Source organism: Barbatula barbatula (genome assembly GCF_947034865.1).
Source record: "Barbatula barbatula genome assembly, chromosome: 10".
Lineage (NCBI taxonomy): Eukaryota > Metazoa > Chordata > Actinopteri > Cypriniformes > Nemacheilidae > Barbatula > Barbatula barbatula.
In genome coordinates this window covers 21,821,528-21,840,826 of record NC_136773.1, presented here as the reverse complement: position 1 = coordinate 21,840,826, position 19,299 = coordinate 21,821,528, and the positions used below count along the sequence as shown (strand labels likewise).

The window sequence follows — 19,299 nt, the reverse complement described above, 5'->3', positions numbered from 1 at the left end:
AGCTTTGAGTTAGATGGCAAACGCATTAAACTAATGTTATTGTGTCAATAATGCTTTAAGCTGTAACATTATAAGTGTGAAGATGTTACAGCCCTGTGGAGCGGTTTAAGGGTGATCAAGGGTTTAATGGACTGAAAACAGATCTCACTTTCTGAATCTTAATTTTACAGTTTAGAATTCAGTCAGTCAAAATCTGTCAAATCAAACTGATCCTATTTATCTGTCATAATAGGTCTTATTGTGGGTGATTTAATGGTGTATGGTTTTAAATATGCTTTCTCAAGCCTCTCAGGAGGATGAATTAAAAGGACAACCAAAACACCGAACAGTGAATTACCTAAAAAAATCATGTTATCATTGAATCACCCTCACATTGTTTGAAACCTGTATATTCTGTAGAACACAAGTAAGACATCTTTAGAAATGTCTCAGTGGTTTTTGTGTCCATACAGTAGAAGTCAATGGAGACTATTTTGTTTAGTTCCCTACATTCTTCAAAATATCTTATTTTGTGTTCTGCAGAAGAAAGAAAGTCTGACAGGTTTGGAAAGACATTAGGGTGAATAATGATAATATAATTTGAACTATCTCTCGAAATCACTTTTATTTATTAAGCTTATCAATATTGTGTGTATTATTTGCTAGATGTGATGCATGAGAAACCTACTCCTGTCTTTGTATGGTCTGAGTGCTGCGGTCATGACTAATGTTATGTATGTTACATGAGTTCAAAAAAAATGTAAAAACTGCACAAACAACACTACAGCAAAGCATTGAAAGCACGTCTATACATGCAACATGCAAACACAGAAGACGACAGAAACTGCGACATGCATAGCATCTCAACCTTCAAATTACATAAAGGGACAGTTTACCCAAAATGAAAACGTCAAGATATTTTGAGAAACGTCTGTGGTTTTGTGTGTCAACACAATGGAAGTCAATGGGGCCCGGTGTTATTTTGGTTATTGACTTTCTTCAAAATATCTTTATTTGTGTTTTTGGGTGAACTAACCTTCAACACAAAGCATTTTCTTGTTATGTTTTTGTTTAGCAACAATCACAGGAAGCATCAAGCTGTATATTGAAAAATGAAAGAAAATGGCAAAAGACATCAGAGCCCCATACGTGAATTTCCCCGTCTTTCCCCAAATAAAGATTGAGCAAAACATGAAAAACATGGATAAGCTGAGGGTTTGAGGGAGGCAGGGCCAAATTAGCACAAGGCGGGTCGGTACATGAGGGAGGATGGTGACCAGGGCTTGATTCAGAAGTGTGGAAACAGACCGAAAAAGAGAGATGAGATGATTCATGCGCACTTACACAGGTGCCCGGTTCTTCTGGGCTTAGCCTCAGATTCAGTTCTAGACAGAGCAGCGTAGCATGCAAAGAGAGAGAATGAGAAAAGACAGAGAGTGAGAGATGGAGAAAGAGAGAGGGCAATGAGGGGGAGAGAGAGAGAGAGAGAGAGAGAGAGAGAGAGCGGTCGGTTAGCATCAGTCCATGACAGAACAAAAAACAAACAGCACACACTTAAACAACCTCAACGATATCAATCAAATGCAAAAACTAAACGCATAGCGACACAGACCAGAGCGCAGCTAACCCCAGCATACTCAAACACCAATGTATACAGATTCTATCAATAGCTATTTACTTTAATTGATGTTATTATTTGGATAAGCGTATTTTCTTTTCATAAATCGCGCGTCTGGGGTAAGGTGCCATTCCGGTCAAATGCAATAACATAAATTAAAACCAAACAAATATGCATGAAAAATAAACAATACATAAAACTACATGAAAGCAATCGTTTGTCCCAAGAAGAAGCCGTGTCAGCACAATGAAAAGATGAAGTGTCACACAACTACAGAATGAGGCACTAAGTGAGCACAGTAAAGCTTACGCAGTATGTCTGAATGGAAAAAACCTTTTAAACGATAACAGGCTGTCCAGACTGAGAGGAATAAAGGATATTCAAGGAGATGGTTACGTTGATTTTATCGTTGGAATTATTTGAAGGGAAATGGGATGTTTCAGCGTCGTTATACATAATGTCATTTATCATAATTCACTTTGAAAAGCCCTTTATTTGTTTGTAAATAAGAGTAAGAAATATATTGCAGTGACTCAACAAGGGTTTTAAGGATTAACGTCTCAAACTAACAGGTCTCTCAGTCACATGCAAACATACATACTGCAACAAAAATGGCACAGAAAAAAGCTGACTAAGTTAAAAGCGACAGATTTTGTAAGGTAAAAGATCGAAGGTTGAGATGATGCATGCCCTCAGGCCATCTGTTTCCTAGTAAACACCCAAAAGCAACACAAATTTATGTCACATACTTAGAAAGTTGTCATGGCCAAATGTCTTTTTTAACATAAAAACCCATCTGCGTTGGAATATCAAGTTTGGTTTTATTTGATTGAGTTGACACGACTCCAAATTTGGTTATACAGGCCATGACATTTATTTCGAGGGAGAGCCTCTCTGGATATTTGCCAGGGTGAACCAGGACACAGAACCTGAGAAGTGATTTATAAAACCCAGAACAGTGTTAGCAAGAGTGATTGAACAATATGACATTAGTGGATTGTTAAAGAATAGAAAATAAAAAGAATGACATTTGATTTACCCTAGTGGCTAAAAACTAAGGTTTACTGTCTTCCATGTCCTTTTCACATCTGTTGGGATATAAAGGACTTTAGCGGTATATAAGCAAAACGGCACATCGGTGAGGAAAAAATAAACAATTTCCCTTGAGCCCTCATATGAAACAACAGAAAATGTTCCAGTGGCTTTGGTAATGTCTACTGAAATGACTCATCTCACAGTAAAAAAATAACACTGTCAAGGCACCATTTGTGCATGAAGAAACCCTTTTAGTTTTGATGTTAACAGGACAGTAAAATAAAATATTGTGGTACCTTAAATATATGTAAAAGGTTTTTTATTTCATTTAAAGGGTATCTATTAGTTGTTTAGAGGGTTCCACCACTGTGACATCACCATAACTCCAAATGGTGCCTTAAAAGTACAGAAATACTTGTTACTTTAGACTACCTACAGTCTACCTACAGTCTCATGGTTGAGCTAGGAGACTGGCCTAAGGCAGTTCTACATTACTTACCAGTGGTCGTGAATGTTGACATAGCTCTGGGGTTCCAAACTTCTCAATGAAGAAAGCATGTTAAACATGAACTCTCATTGTTTTAATAAATTACCAAATGTGGATTATTTTAATGCAACATGTTTGCTAGCATCTCTGGTTGTAATGCTTACCAGGTCAGAGCATGTAAGCATTTTCATTAGCATAATTAACATATCTAATAAATTCAGACAAACTGTAGGTTTTAAAATTTTGATTCCTTAAGCAATACAACTGTGAAGGTCCATATTCGCAAGGTCTTTAAATGATCAAGAAACGTATCTTTGCAGTTATAATAATTATCTTTTGCATTCTCCTAATACTAGTGTTGCACATAAGCAAAATATTTATGTGAAAATCAGTTCAGCTGCAGGATTTGCCCCTTACCTCGCACTGACCACTGGCGATTTCCTCCCGGGGTCAAGCGAAGCTCCCAGCGGCTCTTCCCCGAGCGACCGTGTGTCCTTGTTGAGCTGCTGCAGCCGTGAGCTGAGCTCGCTGATCACAGTGGGCTTGCCTTCCTCTGCCCCGGCAAGCGGACGGGGTTCCACGGGGTCCCCCCACAACTTGGAGCGTCTCTGGAAGAGGTAGCGGGGTCTGGCTGGGCCTGAGGCTCCCGCAGCAGCAGCCAGCGCAGCTGCGTGCTGCTGTGAGAGCAGTTCACTATCAGACGACTGCTTGAGCAGGGGGTCCCTGAACGTCACCGGGCCCTTGCTGAGCTGGGACTTGAGCTTTGGCTTTGGAGGCACTGGCGGCTTATCAAGAATAAACGTCTGGCCATCGGCGTAAGTGGTGTAGGTGTCTGTGGGCTCGCCGCTCTCAGAGGACAGTGTGGACATGCTGGAGACTGTAGAGATGGTACTCGTGGTCTCCAGGTGGTGGTCGCTGGAGCTTCGAGTGTCTACCTCTTCCACCCCGGAGTCAGCAGCAGACTCTGGGCCCAGGTGGGACTCAGACGGCTTCCCTGAGGCTGCTTGCGTGCCGCTGCTTGCGGGGACCTGTGCTGCTGCGGCAGCCGGCGCTGGTGGGGCTGAGGGAGGGGCTACAGGTAGGGCTGCAGGGGTTGTCTTCGCCAATGGAGGTACCGCTTTTCTGGCTGCCGCTGCGAGAAGGCCATTGGCAAATTCATCTGGTGGAGGAACAACGCCAATTTGGCGGAGCTCCTCGCGCGTCTCCTCATCGCTGGAGGAGAGGATGGCAGGTGGTAAGGTAACCGTATAGGGTTCCACATCCTCCTCAGAACTACCCTGAGCCAAGGTTTTATCTGAGGAGGGGCAAGATTGTGTTTGTGATGTTGGAGTTGTGGTTGGAGTTTGGGTGGATATTGAAGAACCATCAGGACCAGGGGACTTGGCACGCTTTATTTCAGCCAACTTGGGTTTTGGACTTTCTGACAAAGCCCCCTTAGGAGAAGGGGCGCTATGCTCTGGGCTGGGTCCAACAGATTGACCATTGCTCGTTGCATGAACCATGATGAGGCCAGCTGTTTTCTGCTGAGATGTGTCCATGATGCTAATGATCATACTCTTCTTATCCTCGAGCTTTCTCTCATCCTTTCTTTCTGTCCTTGTTTCTAACTCTTTTCTTGTGGAAATGGGACTTCCCCACTGAATCTTGCTGGTGGGGACGGAGGTGTCATAAGTTATTTTTGTTCCAGGGGAAAAGGGGGATGAGGCAAAATTCCCTTCACTGTCAGAGCGTGCAGCCTCTTTGGTCTGGGTCTCCATATACAGCACCCCTCCAGCAGCGTCATGTTTAGTTCTGGGCTCAGGGCTGCTCGAAGGGGACTGACTTTGAGAGGTTAATGCCCGTTCCCTTGCGGCCAGCGCAAGTGCCAGTGGAGAGTTAGGGTCCAGGGGCTTGCCTGTCAGTGGGTGAATGAAAGTGGTTCCCCCAGGAGAGGGACGCAATGCCAAGGCAGGAGGTGGCAACTGACCAAGCTCGCGTGTGAGCATCCGTTCGTCAACAGAGCGGGACTGTGTGAGTGAGGGGGCTTCTTGAGGCAAGACTGAACTGCCCTCCATAGTGCCCACTGATAGGAAGACTGTAGATTTCCGCTTTTCTTCCAGACGTTGCTCACGTTCTTTCACAGCGTCTGCGATGGCGGAGGAGAAGGGTCCTTTTCCTTGCAACAATGCCCCGGCCTGAGCTTGACTACGTTCCTGCAACAGCTGCTGTTGGTAGAACTCTGCCCTGCTGGTGTGGTGGGCAGCAAGGCGTCCAGAGGGAGAGTGCTCTCTGGCATGGATGGATGCCAGTGCCAGTGAGGCTCTCTCTTGAGCATCTTCCACCTGCAGCTGCTTTATAAGTGGGCTCTTCCTCCGCTGCGGCTTGCTTGGAGGCGGCGTGAACAGGCCTACGCTAAACTGGCCCACATTGGCGTAGGGGTTATCAATTACCCGACCTTTCCGTTTGATCCTCTCGGGTGGAGTTGAAATGGCACCTGGCCTCGGGATGTCAGTAGGCTCCACAGGCAGGTGGGTGGAGTCCTGGAGGATAATCATGGAGCGGGCTTTTTTCTGCCGGTCCATGTGGGAGGCGTGACGAGGGGGTTCAAACATTTCTGCGGACATTGTCTGCGGCAAAGCGTGCAGTCTTGGTTCAGAGCCTGGTTTAAAACTGGAGCGGCTGGGGTCATGAATGCGGCCAGGGGGAGGGGGTGGGCAGAAGGAAGGAGGAGGGCCGGTATCGTAGTAGTAAAGTGATGGGGGAGGTGGGGGCGCAGTCTGGGGAGGGGGAGGTATACTATGGCTGTCTCTCAAGCTGTCTGTCATGGAGGAGCTCCGCGGAAACCTGTGCTCCGCTGCTAGGGCAGAAAGTCGATCCTCTTCAGTTGCTCCTGCACAGACAGACAAATAGAGCTTTAATAGTTTATACATTTACATACAAGTCTTAGATGATAAGTAAGTGCAATAAAGTGGATTTAATCTCTGCAATTTTCTCTTCCCATTTTATGATCAACAAGGAGGAGCAGCAAGAACACACACAGCTACAGGAACACAGAGACTAAACAACAAGAATGGTAATCAAACAGACAGTTATTGTAAATTATTTAAAAAGGATTACCAAAAGACTTGGTTCTGGCCATGCTTTTCGGCAGCTGCATGTGGGCTTTTTCCAGCGCTGGATGAAGAGCACCGTGAAAGGCAAGACCTTGCCTCTCAAAAAGAGACTGCACAGAACAATATTTTACAATATATTATTATTTCTAAATGCATCAAAGATAAATAAGTAAATTATTTTAACATATTGGTTCAGCTGAAACACAAAAAAAGTTTGGTAACTGAACATGCATGCTAAACAAAGTCCACATTTTCAGCAGGGAAATTGTTTCCGCCTTTTAAGTTGTACACTGATTGGTAATGATCTGTCATTAGACATGTTTGTGTGTGTATCTTACACTGATTTCTGCTGGTGTTATTCGGCGGCTGGTTGGGCGTTGTTTTACCGTGGCTGCTCTATAATCTGATTCCACCTTTGGCCTCAGTGCTGACTCCTGAGAGGCCAAAATCTCATCTAGCCGTTCTGTTAACAAACACACACAAACAACACATTCAATGGCACATCTAATCTAATGGAATCTTATAAACTCTGCAATGCAATAATGAAGGTAAACATGAAATGACATAACAGCGTCTTTCCACATCACAATGCATTGTTCCTTATCAATGATGAAACCTGTATTATGATACAAAAGCTCAATTCCAGTAACAGTGCAACAGCACTCTAATTAGAATAAAAATAGGACAAATTTATTTTGGTTTAATCCTTTAATCAAATTACTGTCATCATACTGTGGCTTAGTTTTCTTGCACATATGATGTCTAAAAATTTAGTTTTGGTGTTGCATACACTGGGCTTTGGAACAGAGCTGGAAAATGCATATTTAACGGCATCATGAGCAAAGTGAAGATGGATGGAACAACACACACTGGTTATTTGCATTAGTTTGATGGGTTTCATTGGTTTGAAAGGCCTACATGAGTAACTCACCTCCTCTTCTCCTCCTGGCAGAGGCTGAGCAAGAAATAAACGTAAAGAACACTTCTTTATTAATGTCTCACAGCGAGAAATGTCTGCGTATCAGTGTGTGACATGAGTGTAGATGTGTTTGTGCGTGTGTGTGTGAACTCAGTAAACTCAGCACAGATTGTGAGAGAGAGACTGCTAATGTTGTGAACAGTCCAAATGGCAGCGGGAGGGAGATGATGCAGTTAATACATAGAGAGAGACAGAAAGAGAGACAGAGAGAGAGAGAGAGAGAGAGAGAGAGAGAGAGAGAGAGAGAGAGAAACAGCTGATGTTTTGAAAAGACCAAATGGCAACAGAGTGAGAGATCATTCAGTTAATACAAAGAGAGTCTGAGAGAGGGAAAGATTTTTAATCTTAAAATCCATTTTCTGGTGAAACAAAGTTCTGCGAGACATACTGATAAGACTGTTGTTTAAAAAAGCAAACTGACAACCAAATAGGAAGTCAGCATTCATAGCTGTAATTTAAAGAGATAGTCCACCCAAAAATTCTGGCATCATTCACACACCTTGTCATTTAAAACCTGTACAACAAGAGGGTGACTAAATGAAAATACAATAAAAATGTTTGGGTGAACTATCACTTTAAATCACAGCTTGCTATTTGCTAGTCAGTTACAAGTCATATTAGGGGGCGGGACAAAGCAGAGCATCTATTGGACCAAAATATGTGCAGTGCAGGATGAGTCATCAATATTGACTTTGCACGGCTCCAGAAGAGAAACCGTGAATTTGAGATGTTCTCCATCTGCTAGGTTAATATGGTAAACGTTTAAGAACACTTAAGTTGACTAAAAGCTGCTAAAACTAGTATAGGGTCATATTCACAAAACATTTTCTAGCCTCCCTTAAAATACCAGTCAGTAAAATTTAGCAGCATCTAGCGGTAAGATTTCGAATTGCTTTCCTGAAGCTCGTTGGTTAGAGCATGGCGTTAGCAATGGCAAGGTCATGGTTCGATCCCAGGGATGGCAAATACTTCGAAACAACTGTATAGTATAATGCAACGTAAGTCTGCCAAATGCATAAATATAAATGTAAAGGAATTGCAATAAAAGGCTCACTCCAACCCTTCCTTTCAAAGTACTACGGCGGCTGACACAGGACAAAGATGTTGTCAGGTTTATACTTCTTTTCCAATGGAGATAATGCATTTATGAACAGCGCTCTGTAGAGCAGATTGTCATTTTTTTTCACATTCTAACAAACCAACAAAGACTTATGGATTATGCAAATGTATTACATCTTATTGTTGAAGACAAAGAACATATCTTCCAACTAAGAAGTGTCTCAATGGCTCTTATAGTGAGACTTTAAAGTGATGCAAGTTCTTAGACCGTTAATGATGCTTACAATCACACAACACAGCAGCTCAATAAAATCTGAACTTTTATCTAAAAAATAAACCTAAGAAACAATCTAGAGAAACTTGTCAACCTCACTCATGAATTAGTTGGTACGAGACCATCGTGACCCAAACAAGTGTGCGTTTATTTTAAAGCATCTTACCTAGTTCTTCAAGCTCAGCGGTCATACTTTTAGACCTCAGGGTGAGCGTGGTGCTGGGCGATCTTTTTGGAGGCAGGGGTGCTGTAGAAGAAAGACAAGGAGCAGATGAGAAGATGGGGTGGCGTGACGACGAGGGGCCTTCACGACTGCTGCCCATTGGCAGCTGCAAGCGTTTTTTCACCATCTTCATCTGATGGTCTCAATGCAACACACTGCCACAAGGCTATAAAACCCTCTCCTTCTCACGCTCTTTTTATGGACAGAATCAAACAGCTGTTAGACATCTCCTGTGTGCATGTAGCAACGCAACTTCCTTCCTCGGTTGGCAAAAATCCTCCCACCCGCCTTTTGGCATCTCCCGAAACCCTTCATGTCATGTTTCTTCTCTTAAAACCCTTGCTTTGAACAGACTCTCCCAGGATGCGATGACTGAATCTTCCTTTCGTCTTTCAGAAACGGGCCAGTCGCTATATCCGTTAGCATGCTACAACTGCCAAGTGCGAGGCATCAAGTTCAGAGGCGTGCAGTCTCGAAAACATTTGCGGAAACTCCTCGCTCCTTCGGCTAACAAGCATGTGGACCGGAGAGGAGATGGAGAGAGAGAAACCGAGAGAAAAACCAAGGCACTAATGCAATACTTACTTCAAATATGCATTGTGGTAGCCATGGCAACTCTGGCAGGAGCAAGGTCTGGATTTGTGCAGCTAAACTGTGAGAGAGCGTGTGTGTTTAAGTTTGTACGTGTGTGTGTATTTTGTGTGTGGGTGGATATCACCACAAAACTAACAACAGACACTTTCCATTATTACTTGAACAGTTATGTGTACATGAGTGTTTGAGTGTGTGATAGTTGTGTGACAGTTATATAACAAACCCACAACTTTGCAGCTGGCTGTGATTCTACAAAGTAGGTCTTGGAACGATGTTCCTATCAATCAATCCCCTTTTAGGGTGAAACAGGTAGTTTTATGATTATGTTTTGGATAGTCTCAGCCTCAACGTCTCGCCCACGGACCATTGGCTGGATGTCTGAGCTATAAGGCCCACTTTCTTGGAAACACTTCAGCAAGTTCAAAGTCGTTGAATTCTACAGGATTTCCGGGAGGCGTGTCGCGCTTTTTAACGGTCTGCCTGAAAACTACACTAAAGGTCCGGGCATAGTTAACTTTCCGCATCCGTCTTCATCATGCACGCACAAGTTTCCGCAAAGCTTCCAAAGCATTCTCAAATGCGGATAAGCGCAGACCACCCAGTGGACTCGGTCGATTCAACGTTTTTTTGAACGTGCCGTCCGCGCTGTCTTAAAAAGTTGTCTGTACACCTTGTCCGCGGGCCCTCCTGATGACGAAAATTATGTTGGATGGCTCGACTATGCTTTGGGTTTTAGCCACCTGATTGAAGACGTTACTGTCATGTTTACACAGGTTTTAATTGGAATTCATCGTGAACAACTAAACTTTAAATTCGTAAAAATAATTCAAGTAACTTTTGACACGTTCGTGAATGTAAACCGGCCTGTTACTGCGGTCACTCCAAACATGACGAGGCACAAAATGAAACATGATTGGCTGCTTTACTTGTCAGTCATATGGCCTCTTGGGCAGGAATTGGACAATGAAAGCGGTCAAAGTTTCCAGACCTTCAGTACGAGACTAGGGTTTGGATAACTTGTGGTTGACTGAAATTTGGATTCTGGACCCGTAAAGACCACCTTCATTGCCAGATAAGAGGTCACGATATCAGGTTTTCACTGCACGGTTATCGTTGCCGAAACAATTAATGAAAATGATATTATCGCAATATCTATTAAAATACCTTTTTTAATTAATTAATAATGCTACCAGTCAAATTAATCTTTCAATTTGATTTATTCACAATCAAAATACAAGAGAGAGAGTTGGTCTCTAATATCACGGTTATCGACTCAAAATCTGTTTTATAAAAAACTATCTGTCCTTAACTGAACACATCTCCGTGTCTAGTTAAGGACAACACATTTTGTGATACTTTTGACTTAACCTTGTGCCTTTTTATTTGAACACAAAATCAACATGAAATGACTCATAATGTGTTACAATTTCCTAACAATACAAATATGTTATCTAACACATCCTTTTTGACAGTGCTATTTAGAAGAGTGACTCCTAAATGTGTCTCTAAAGGCAAAAATGTTAAACAGGTGCAAAACCACCACCTACTATGTCAGTGTAAACCAGATCCTAAAGGCACTAAATTATTTATTATATATGTTTAGTATTAACACAATATTAGTAGCCACGGTTATTAACATCACGGTTTTTGCCAATACATGTTAACTGTGACACCCCTAATCGGAGGATTAGTCATCCATCTCATTGCTAACTATGAAGCCCTTTGGATACAAGCATCCGCTACATGTATTCTTATTTACTAACTATGCCGTTCCCTCATCCACTAAAGGCAAACACAGGTCAACGAAGGGCTGGATTTGTGTGGGAGTTGCAGGTCAAATTCTGGTTAGTTTACACGAAGACTGAAGACTTATTTTCAGCAGTGCATTACAAAGTATAAATTTTGATCAGCATGTATGACTCAATGCTCTACGAGTTAAGCTACAGAAACAAAAGTTTTTTTTACAGGACAAAACTGATATGTTAGACACTAACCCACACATTATTCGATTGTGTGAAACCGCACAAATGTGTCTAGCTAGGCATTATCTGCACAGAAACCACTTTAGCACGTTTGCTCAGTAATAACACTTTCCTGTGACAACCAACCCTGTCATTTAGTTAATATCCCAGAAGTCTTCTTCTTTGGCAAACAGGGTCATTACATCTGCCACCAGCTACGACTTTAAACGTGATCCTTTAATGCAGCATTCCTCTCACGGGTACATTTATATTCCTTCTGTTTGATTTGAAATTTACCCTGAAGAGAGATCTCTTAGTGTCTGATCATCACACAGTACAGAGTATCCAAGATCGGTTCCCTAGCAACCTGTGCCTTAAAGAGTGCTTGTGTCTGACACCAGTGGCCCCGCCCACAATAAACAGACAAAACAATCAGTCAGCATATTCACAAAAACGCAGATGAAATTCACAGTACATTCGGTCATTTTTCAGAAGAAATTAAGTACATACGGTATAACTCCCAGTGTATTTTGACAAGGACATTCTGGCCTTTTCAGACATACCAAATGCCTCATGGTTTGGCAATGAATATTTCCTTTCTTTCTTTTTTTTAAATGTCTAGATTTTCGATTCAGAATTTTTAAAGAGGAGAGGAACAACATGTACTCTACTGATTTAAAGTTTATTGTTAGACTGAAATGTTTCTCATGGTCTTAATAACCGTTTATTCTTAAGGCACATTTTGTGGACAAAAATGTAATTGATGAGTTGCTTTTATTAGTAAACTACAAAGCAGACATATAGTCAGCTGTGGTCGATGAGAACACACCCCTTACCCTTCTTTCTGACTGATTCCTCAGACTCTGGTTTACGTGTGACAGACACCACCTTCATCAAGAGACGGTTCCCGCCCTGCCGGATGAGCGACACCACCTGCTTGTGCCCCACCTTTACCACATTTACACTGTTCACCTGAGAGAACAATCACAAACAGACCATCAGTGTTCCCCACCCCTGCATTTGGGTCACCCATCACGCCTCAATGACATGCTTGAGATCAAATAAACAGGAAGGGGATATATGGCTTGGAGGACATGATGCAAAGATGACTAAACTATGCAATACCAGAGCAAAGCAGATTTTATATTAATCGTGTACCTCGATGAGGAAGTCACCGGTTCTAAGCCCCGCCCTCCAGGCCACACCTTCAACATCCACAGACTCCAGGTACTGCAGCGCAGGAAAGGCAGGTGTGGGTGTAAACTCTTCAATAGGAGTCTCCGCTAAATGCACACAGAAATGTATATGTAATATGACTGCTTTATTAAGCAAAATTAAGCAATTATTTCGGAAATGTCTGATCCATTTCTGAACAGAAATCATAATAATTTGAAAGACATGCTAAATAAATACCTGAAATGTATAGGTCAGCCCAAAATATTTTTTTTATCATTTATTCATTCTCAAATTTGTAAATGACTCTTTCTTTTCTGGAACACACCAAAAAAGAGTTTTGTGTCTATACATTGGAAGTCAATGGGACCAAATTTGTTTGGTCATCAACAAAATATCTTCTTTTGTGTTTTGTAGAAGTCATGTGAGTTAAGAGTGAGTAAAGTTTGGCTAATTCAAAATCCGTCACGATCAAATCCAGAAACGTGATTTATTGTTTTATTCAAGACATCATGAATTCATATCCTGGTGTAGTTGCATGTTGTTGGCAGAAATGTCTGAGCCGTAATAAGTGAAACACACAAGTAGTTGTGCAAGTCCTCCTTAAAGCACACCGTCTTAGTAGCACATTGCAAAATTAAACCACAGAACATTTATGCAATATTAAGAAAGCAAACATTTTTCATAAGATTGATATTTATGCAACAGATGGCACGAGGCACTCATAACTCCTACCCAGGATGGTGCCGCCCCAGAGACTGGGCACCAAACACACACACAACGCACATTCACTTACACATTCGTACACAATCCCTGTTGAAACTTTGACTATATGCTGTCAAACACAACTACTACTGCTGAGTCATCGCTAAATATGCTCTGAAACATCAGGGTTACTAGTTCACACAGTGACATTCCTATAATTACAGTTATGAAGTTGAAAATCGCTCTTCTCTGCTATAGTATCATAGTACTGTATATATAGCGCCAGATTGATTAAAGATGACCTAAAACGTGTGCCGGGGAATGTCAATTTTATTATAACTCCAGCTCCAAACCATACTTTGGTCATATTTGACCCAATACTCTTTAAAATCTATTTGAGGGTTGTATATCATTTTACAAAGTGCCGCTGTCCTTCTGAAACCTTGTATCTCCATATTTCGTGAGTTTTGTTTTTTGCCATAAATCATTATTATTAGTCACCCTTTATGTTTGTCACTGGGTTTGGCAAATATCTAACCAATAAAAGGTACCAAAAAGTGCCTATCAACTTTGATAACACATTATTTATTCATTAAAAAAATTCTGATGAACGCCGAATTTGGATATCAGAGGCTGGTGACGAAAAGCAATCGAAATAAATAAAAACAATTTAAACACGTTTCTTCTCCTGATGTCACATACTTCTATTATTTAATCATAAAACACATTTACCTTTAACAATGCTTAACCAAAAGCAAAACCGTTATTTTGGCAAAGCTTTGTAAAACTGCCATTTGGGTCTGGCCCTATTGTTGAACTGAATGCAAACTGTGAATAAAATCCCACCAAAAATGGGCAATAAAAATGGGTCACGTGTGCTGTTTTCTGTATTTGGGTGTCTACTGTCTCCTTGTAATGTGCAAGAAGTTACAGCATCAAATGAAGGGCCACATGTGTTCTAGCTACACATCACATCTTACCTTTTGCTCCACGCAGGACGAAGCCAAATCCCTCATTCTCTTTCTTCTGTAGCACAGCGTTCTTCTCTTCGATGATGTAATCGCTGGGAGAAAAGAATACTCAAGTCAGACTCCAGCACCATGCCTGCCTCCAGAGCACCACTTGCTGGTCACCACAAAACTTCCACCCCATCGCCCTCCCTAACCACTCTACCGCTCAACTCATGAGCCAATCCGGTTAAAAGCAACGTCTTGTGAAAGTGCAGACAGTTTAAAAACCTCCAGGCGGGAGGTTTTGTCCTTCGGCTCGCCTCCCGAGCATTCTCTTCAACTGCATTAGGAGATTGGCCCAAATGCTAATATCAAGTCTCTTGTGCTATTAAATGAGAAGAAAGCTCTTTTTGTGTGTGTCCTCTAACAAAAGACATTCTTTTAAAGCCAAAAAAGAAAGAAAAAGACTATGTAAATTTGTATCCGTGTCTTGTAGTGAAGTCCATCAGTGATGGGGAGAGCATTTACAAGAGAGAGATCTCTACGATGGATCAACTCGACACACACACACATACACACACACACACACACACACACACACACGGCCCATCTGGATGCATGGAAATGGCTATCATGAGCGCTAACAGCAGGGACAAATCTGTTCTCCTTACTCATGAGCCACAGTTACCTGCCTGTAGACACGATCAACCCCCTGCCAACACACATATACAAACAATGCACTTGCGCATACAAACATAACACATGTCCTTTTTAATCAAATACTGCTATGAATAATATTGGCATTCGATGTTTCCATAACCCATGATTTTATTCAACTCACTGGCTTTTGTCGACTGAAACTGCGCATGCACTTCTAGGTTATCTTGCTCTGTGTCTCACACACTTCATGAGTCACCACAAGTTAATCATTCATTTGGGGATTTAATGCATATTGGATTTTCATAACCACAGCCTCTGATTCGTTCAACACATGCCATAAAAATGATATTAAAACAATCAAAGCGCACATATCAGGTTGAGCGAAGACTGGTGACAGTATTATGAACTATTATAAGAATAGTCATCTATCCATGTTCTCTCTCTTTTATTCTCTCTCTTCCATACCCCGGGGGTCTTCATCACTGATGCATTGGGAGTGACAAGAATCTAATTAAGCAGTGGAGAATCAATTAGATCAATTACAGATGATTTGGTGTGGATAACGCCTCGGGTTAGCAAGAGTGAAACAGCGTGTCCTTCAGAACAGCAGTCACACTTCTGATGAAATAGGTGGGCATCTGGAATTGACATTTGCTTTGAATATGTTTATGAACGTTGAGTCTGTAATAACACATTACATTAGGTTAATATTAGGCCAAACATAAATATTGCTGTAATTTATATTTACGTTAATAATTGACACAAAATACTTTTGGGTAATTGACGTGCTGTATGGGAAGCTATATTGTATTCAAGGCTGTCTTTAGTTTTTAATAATTACAGATGCTTATAGATCTTCAATGCTATGGAATAATATGTTTATGGGTTATACATAAACTACTCATATTTCATATTTGTTGTATGCTTGCAAAATCGAGTTCCACTAATCTAGCACTTAATGATAATTTGAAGAGATAATGGGGATAAAAAGGATATAATGGTCATTAGACCAAAGTAAGGTTCCCTGTAGCATTGAATTTGTGCCAGTGGAGTGCACAGAACTCGAGGACCCGAGGACAATGCACGCAAACACATTAGCACCACTTTGTGCTCTTAGATGTTTTTATGCCAAACCTCTGTTTGCTGACTGACACCAAGCCCTCAGCTTTATTTACATTTAGCAGACGCTTTTATCCAAAGCAGCATTTGATCTAATAAGCGATATGCCACACAGGAGAAATAATACAATAACAGCTAATACGAAGTTACTAGTTTCAACAGAAGCTAGACCACTACCTGTTGAGAGAAAGAGAGAGGGTGTACATTATTTTTTTGCATTTAACAGACGCTTCTATTTAAAGTAATACAAGCTAGGCATTCCATCAGTGTGTGTGTGTTCCCTGGGGATCAAACCTATGACCTTCACGCTAACACAATGCTCTACAAATGGAGTTACAGAAACACTTACTGAACGCTTGTAGGAAAGTATGAAGAGGGAGATGAGAACACACATTTCAACATTAGCCAGTAAACCAGCTTCCAGTGCATTGTATCTGTAGCTTAATGTTGATAGTTCACACAAAAATGAAACTTCTTTCATCTATTCAATCACCCGCTTGTCATTTCAAACCTGTATGACTTTCTTTCTTCAGCAGAACACAACAGAAGATATTTTGAAATGTTGTTAACCCATTCACTTGCGTTGGTTTTGTGGCCATACAATATGGGTGCCGGCGTTGTTCCGTTACCAACTTTCTTCAAAATTTTTTCTTTTGTGTTCTGTGGATGAAAGAAAGTCATTAAGGTTTGAAGCTGGTGAGTAAATTTTTGGGTCCCCTTACTCCTTAAAGGGGGGATGCAATGGTGTTTCATGCATTCTGACTTATTTACGATGTTGAACGTGCTTGGCTTCTCATGCATAACATGGTCAACTTGTCAAAAAATGAGTTTGACGTATGACAGAATATTTTTGTTCTCAATGCACTCCGCCAGCCTTCGTATAGGTTTCGGGATGTTTTTTTCGAACATCCTTTTCGTAACAACTTTTCATTGGACAATTCGCCCGGAAAAGCATGCCCCCATGTGCAAACCAAGGAGAGCGGGAGAAGGAGCATACACACATGTCTCTTTCACTTGTGTGCACTACGTTCGCGAAGTTCAGCCGTGTTGTTTGTTCACTGCATTTGGCGGATGAATGGTGTATAAACGGTGGACATAACGCCGGATTTGGAGATCGTTTGAAACTGATAAACGGTGCGGTCCGAGCGCTAAAAGATGCCGGGTATGAACCGCAAGCAGAAAGTGAAACTGATGTCTGTGTTATGATGACAATGTGTGCTCACATGCTTTAGTCCCCCCCCACGCATTGTATGTTTTGGGAAATAATGGTACAGCGGAATCTGTCTTTTATAAATGTGATCAAACTTAAGATTCTACTGGTTCTTGAAGGGTATCACCATGGGCGAAGCCCCTTTTTAGGGGTGCTTCAGCACCCCTAAAAAGGAGCTCAGCACCCCTAAAACTTGGAGTAAAAAATGTTGTTATTCTAAAAAGAATCGTCTTTTAGAAGGTTAAATAATTTCCAAAACATACTCCGTAGTTTTTGGATTAAAATGTATGTGTTAAGGATGAAAATGAAACATCCCCGCTTAGCAAATGGTGTCATCCTCTTCTCTTCCTCCTCTGTACCTGCACCGCTCAGCGCGAGACACACGCGGAGTGAGAACCCGTTATGTAGTGTTGTGAATCAACTAAGTTGCTCCAAAGCTGTCTCACACATCTTTCCTTTTACATAGAGTTGTTCCGATTGCGAAACCATACCGGTGAGTACTGGAGTCAGTATCCTGAATCACCATGGTACACCTATAACAAGTGTTTATTTTCGGACTATTTTAGTCCAGCGGGTCGCCGCCGCTGTGGAGTAGCACAGGACCTGGGTGACTCGTCCATGGTCATAAACGGAGAGAAGTAGCGCCGGTTAATATGTTCTTCCGCAAGACGCATTCAGTTCTGTTTATTAACTGCTATCGCGTGAAACAAAAACAACTAAACTGCGGACCTGTGTCTCTGTTGTTAAAGTTTATCGTTCATTTGATACTCATTTTAACAGTCTGGAGTGACGTAAACATGATGTCACGTGCGTCTTTTCTGGTCAGTCGTCATGGAAACGTGATCGCCCTGGCGTTTGGACCAGAGTGTCAGAGGAAGTGATTCTTTCTGAAGCGCAAGAGTGATGCTGGTACAGTTCAGATTCGTGTTCCCTTCACTGAAAGTCTTTTAGTGCCTTGCGTCGGCTCCATACATGGCTCAGGAGGACCACAGGCCAAAGCAGACTCCAGCACCTATAGCTGTGATGTCTATTGAGAAGGAGTTGCTTGAAATAATTGAACCCCAAAGGTTCATTGACAGGTTTGCCAGCCTCAAAGTGCGGCGTCATAGATTAACTCTCCCAAAGTAGAGCAAAAATGAGGATTCAGGGGAAGTACTTTAAAGATTTCCCTCTATTTCTTTTTTTATATCTTTACTTTCTTAGTATTTTCAAGACCTCTGTAAATTATCTGGATATTTTGGACTTTACCTTCTTTTCTTAATTTTTTTATTTATTGATGACTTATATTGGTTTATGAAAGTTCAGACTGGCGTGCGACCAGATATAGATGGCCATTTGTAAATAATTTACAGAAGGTGAATTACATTTTGTTGTCCAAGTACCTGTTACATTGTTCAATGACAATAAAGATCTAATCTAACCAATCTGATGACTGTTGATACAGAAGGAGGAATATGGAGTTAAGGGTCAGGAAAAGCTGCGTGAAGAAGGTTTTGTGTTTGTTACAGGGGGCTGTCTGTGTGAACTCTCACAATTAAGCTGGTGTCCTGAAAAGGTCTCAAACCTTGTTTGTATGTGTTAGCGACCACTCATTCAGTATTTTAGGTTTAGTTAGTTCAAACGGCTCCGTTCTATCGTTCTTACTTTAAAGGGATTGCCATGCAAGGAGTTCTGTTCTGCAAAAAAAGGTGTTAAAAAAATCTGGATTTTGGAGTTAGTTGAATCAATGTTAAAACGATTAAGTTATTTTTCAATAGACACATTTTTTGTTTTTGTGTGAAAAGAGGGGGGGGGGGGCTTTGCAGTGGGGCTCATTGGGTGCTTAGCACCCCTAAAGCTCTGACCCTAAAATCGCCCCTGGGTATGAAACTGTTAAGTACTCACGATTAACATGAGATATGCAGAAACTGTCCGAGTTACGGCCACTTTAATAAATGCAATTCGACCTGCTTAGTCTTTTGACGGGTTGAGATTTTATATTCATGAAGTCTAATGATTTTAAGTGTGAGAGATGTTTCGTTTGTCTTTTGTGTTTGGAAACAGAGAGTCTATTTCTTTGATATTGCAGGTAATTGATTTGACTTGGTTCAGTTCTTTAAACTGCTGTGCCAGACCTGTTTGCTGTTGTTGAGCAGCCTGGCAAAGCAAGACAAATGGAGTGAAACGTCTCAGTTTGACGGA

The 19,299-nt window shown here is 41.5% G+C and overlaps 1 protein-coding gene across 1 annotated transcript in view; it reads right to left on the bottom strand.

Annotated features, from left to right (window-relative positions):
- The window catches only part of shank3a (SH3 and multiple ankyrin repeat domains 3a), a 170,279-nt gene that overhangs the window by 5,521 nt on the left and 145,459 nt on the right, over window positions 1-19,299 (bottom strand). Inside the window, exons 15-21 of the mRNA XM_079466447.1 lie at window positions 14,160-14,242; window positions 12,460-12,584; window positions 12,138-12,273; window positions 8,690-8,770; window positions 6,550-6,674; window positions 6,216-6,321; window positions 3,537-5,988 (exon numbers count right to left, since the gene is read on the bottom strand). Of these exons, the coding sequence (XP_079322573.1) occupies window positions 3,537-5,988; window positions 6,216-6,321; window positions 6,550-6,674; window positions 8,690-8,770; window positions 12,138-12,273; window positions 12,460-12,584; window positions 14,160-14,242 (3,108 nt within the window). The remainder of the gene's footprint in view (window positions 1-3,536; window positions 5,989-6,215; window positions 6,322-6,549; window positions 6,675-8,689; window positions 8,771-12,137; window positions 12,274-12,459; window positions 12,585-14,159; window positions 14,243-19,299) is intronic.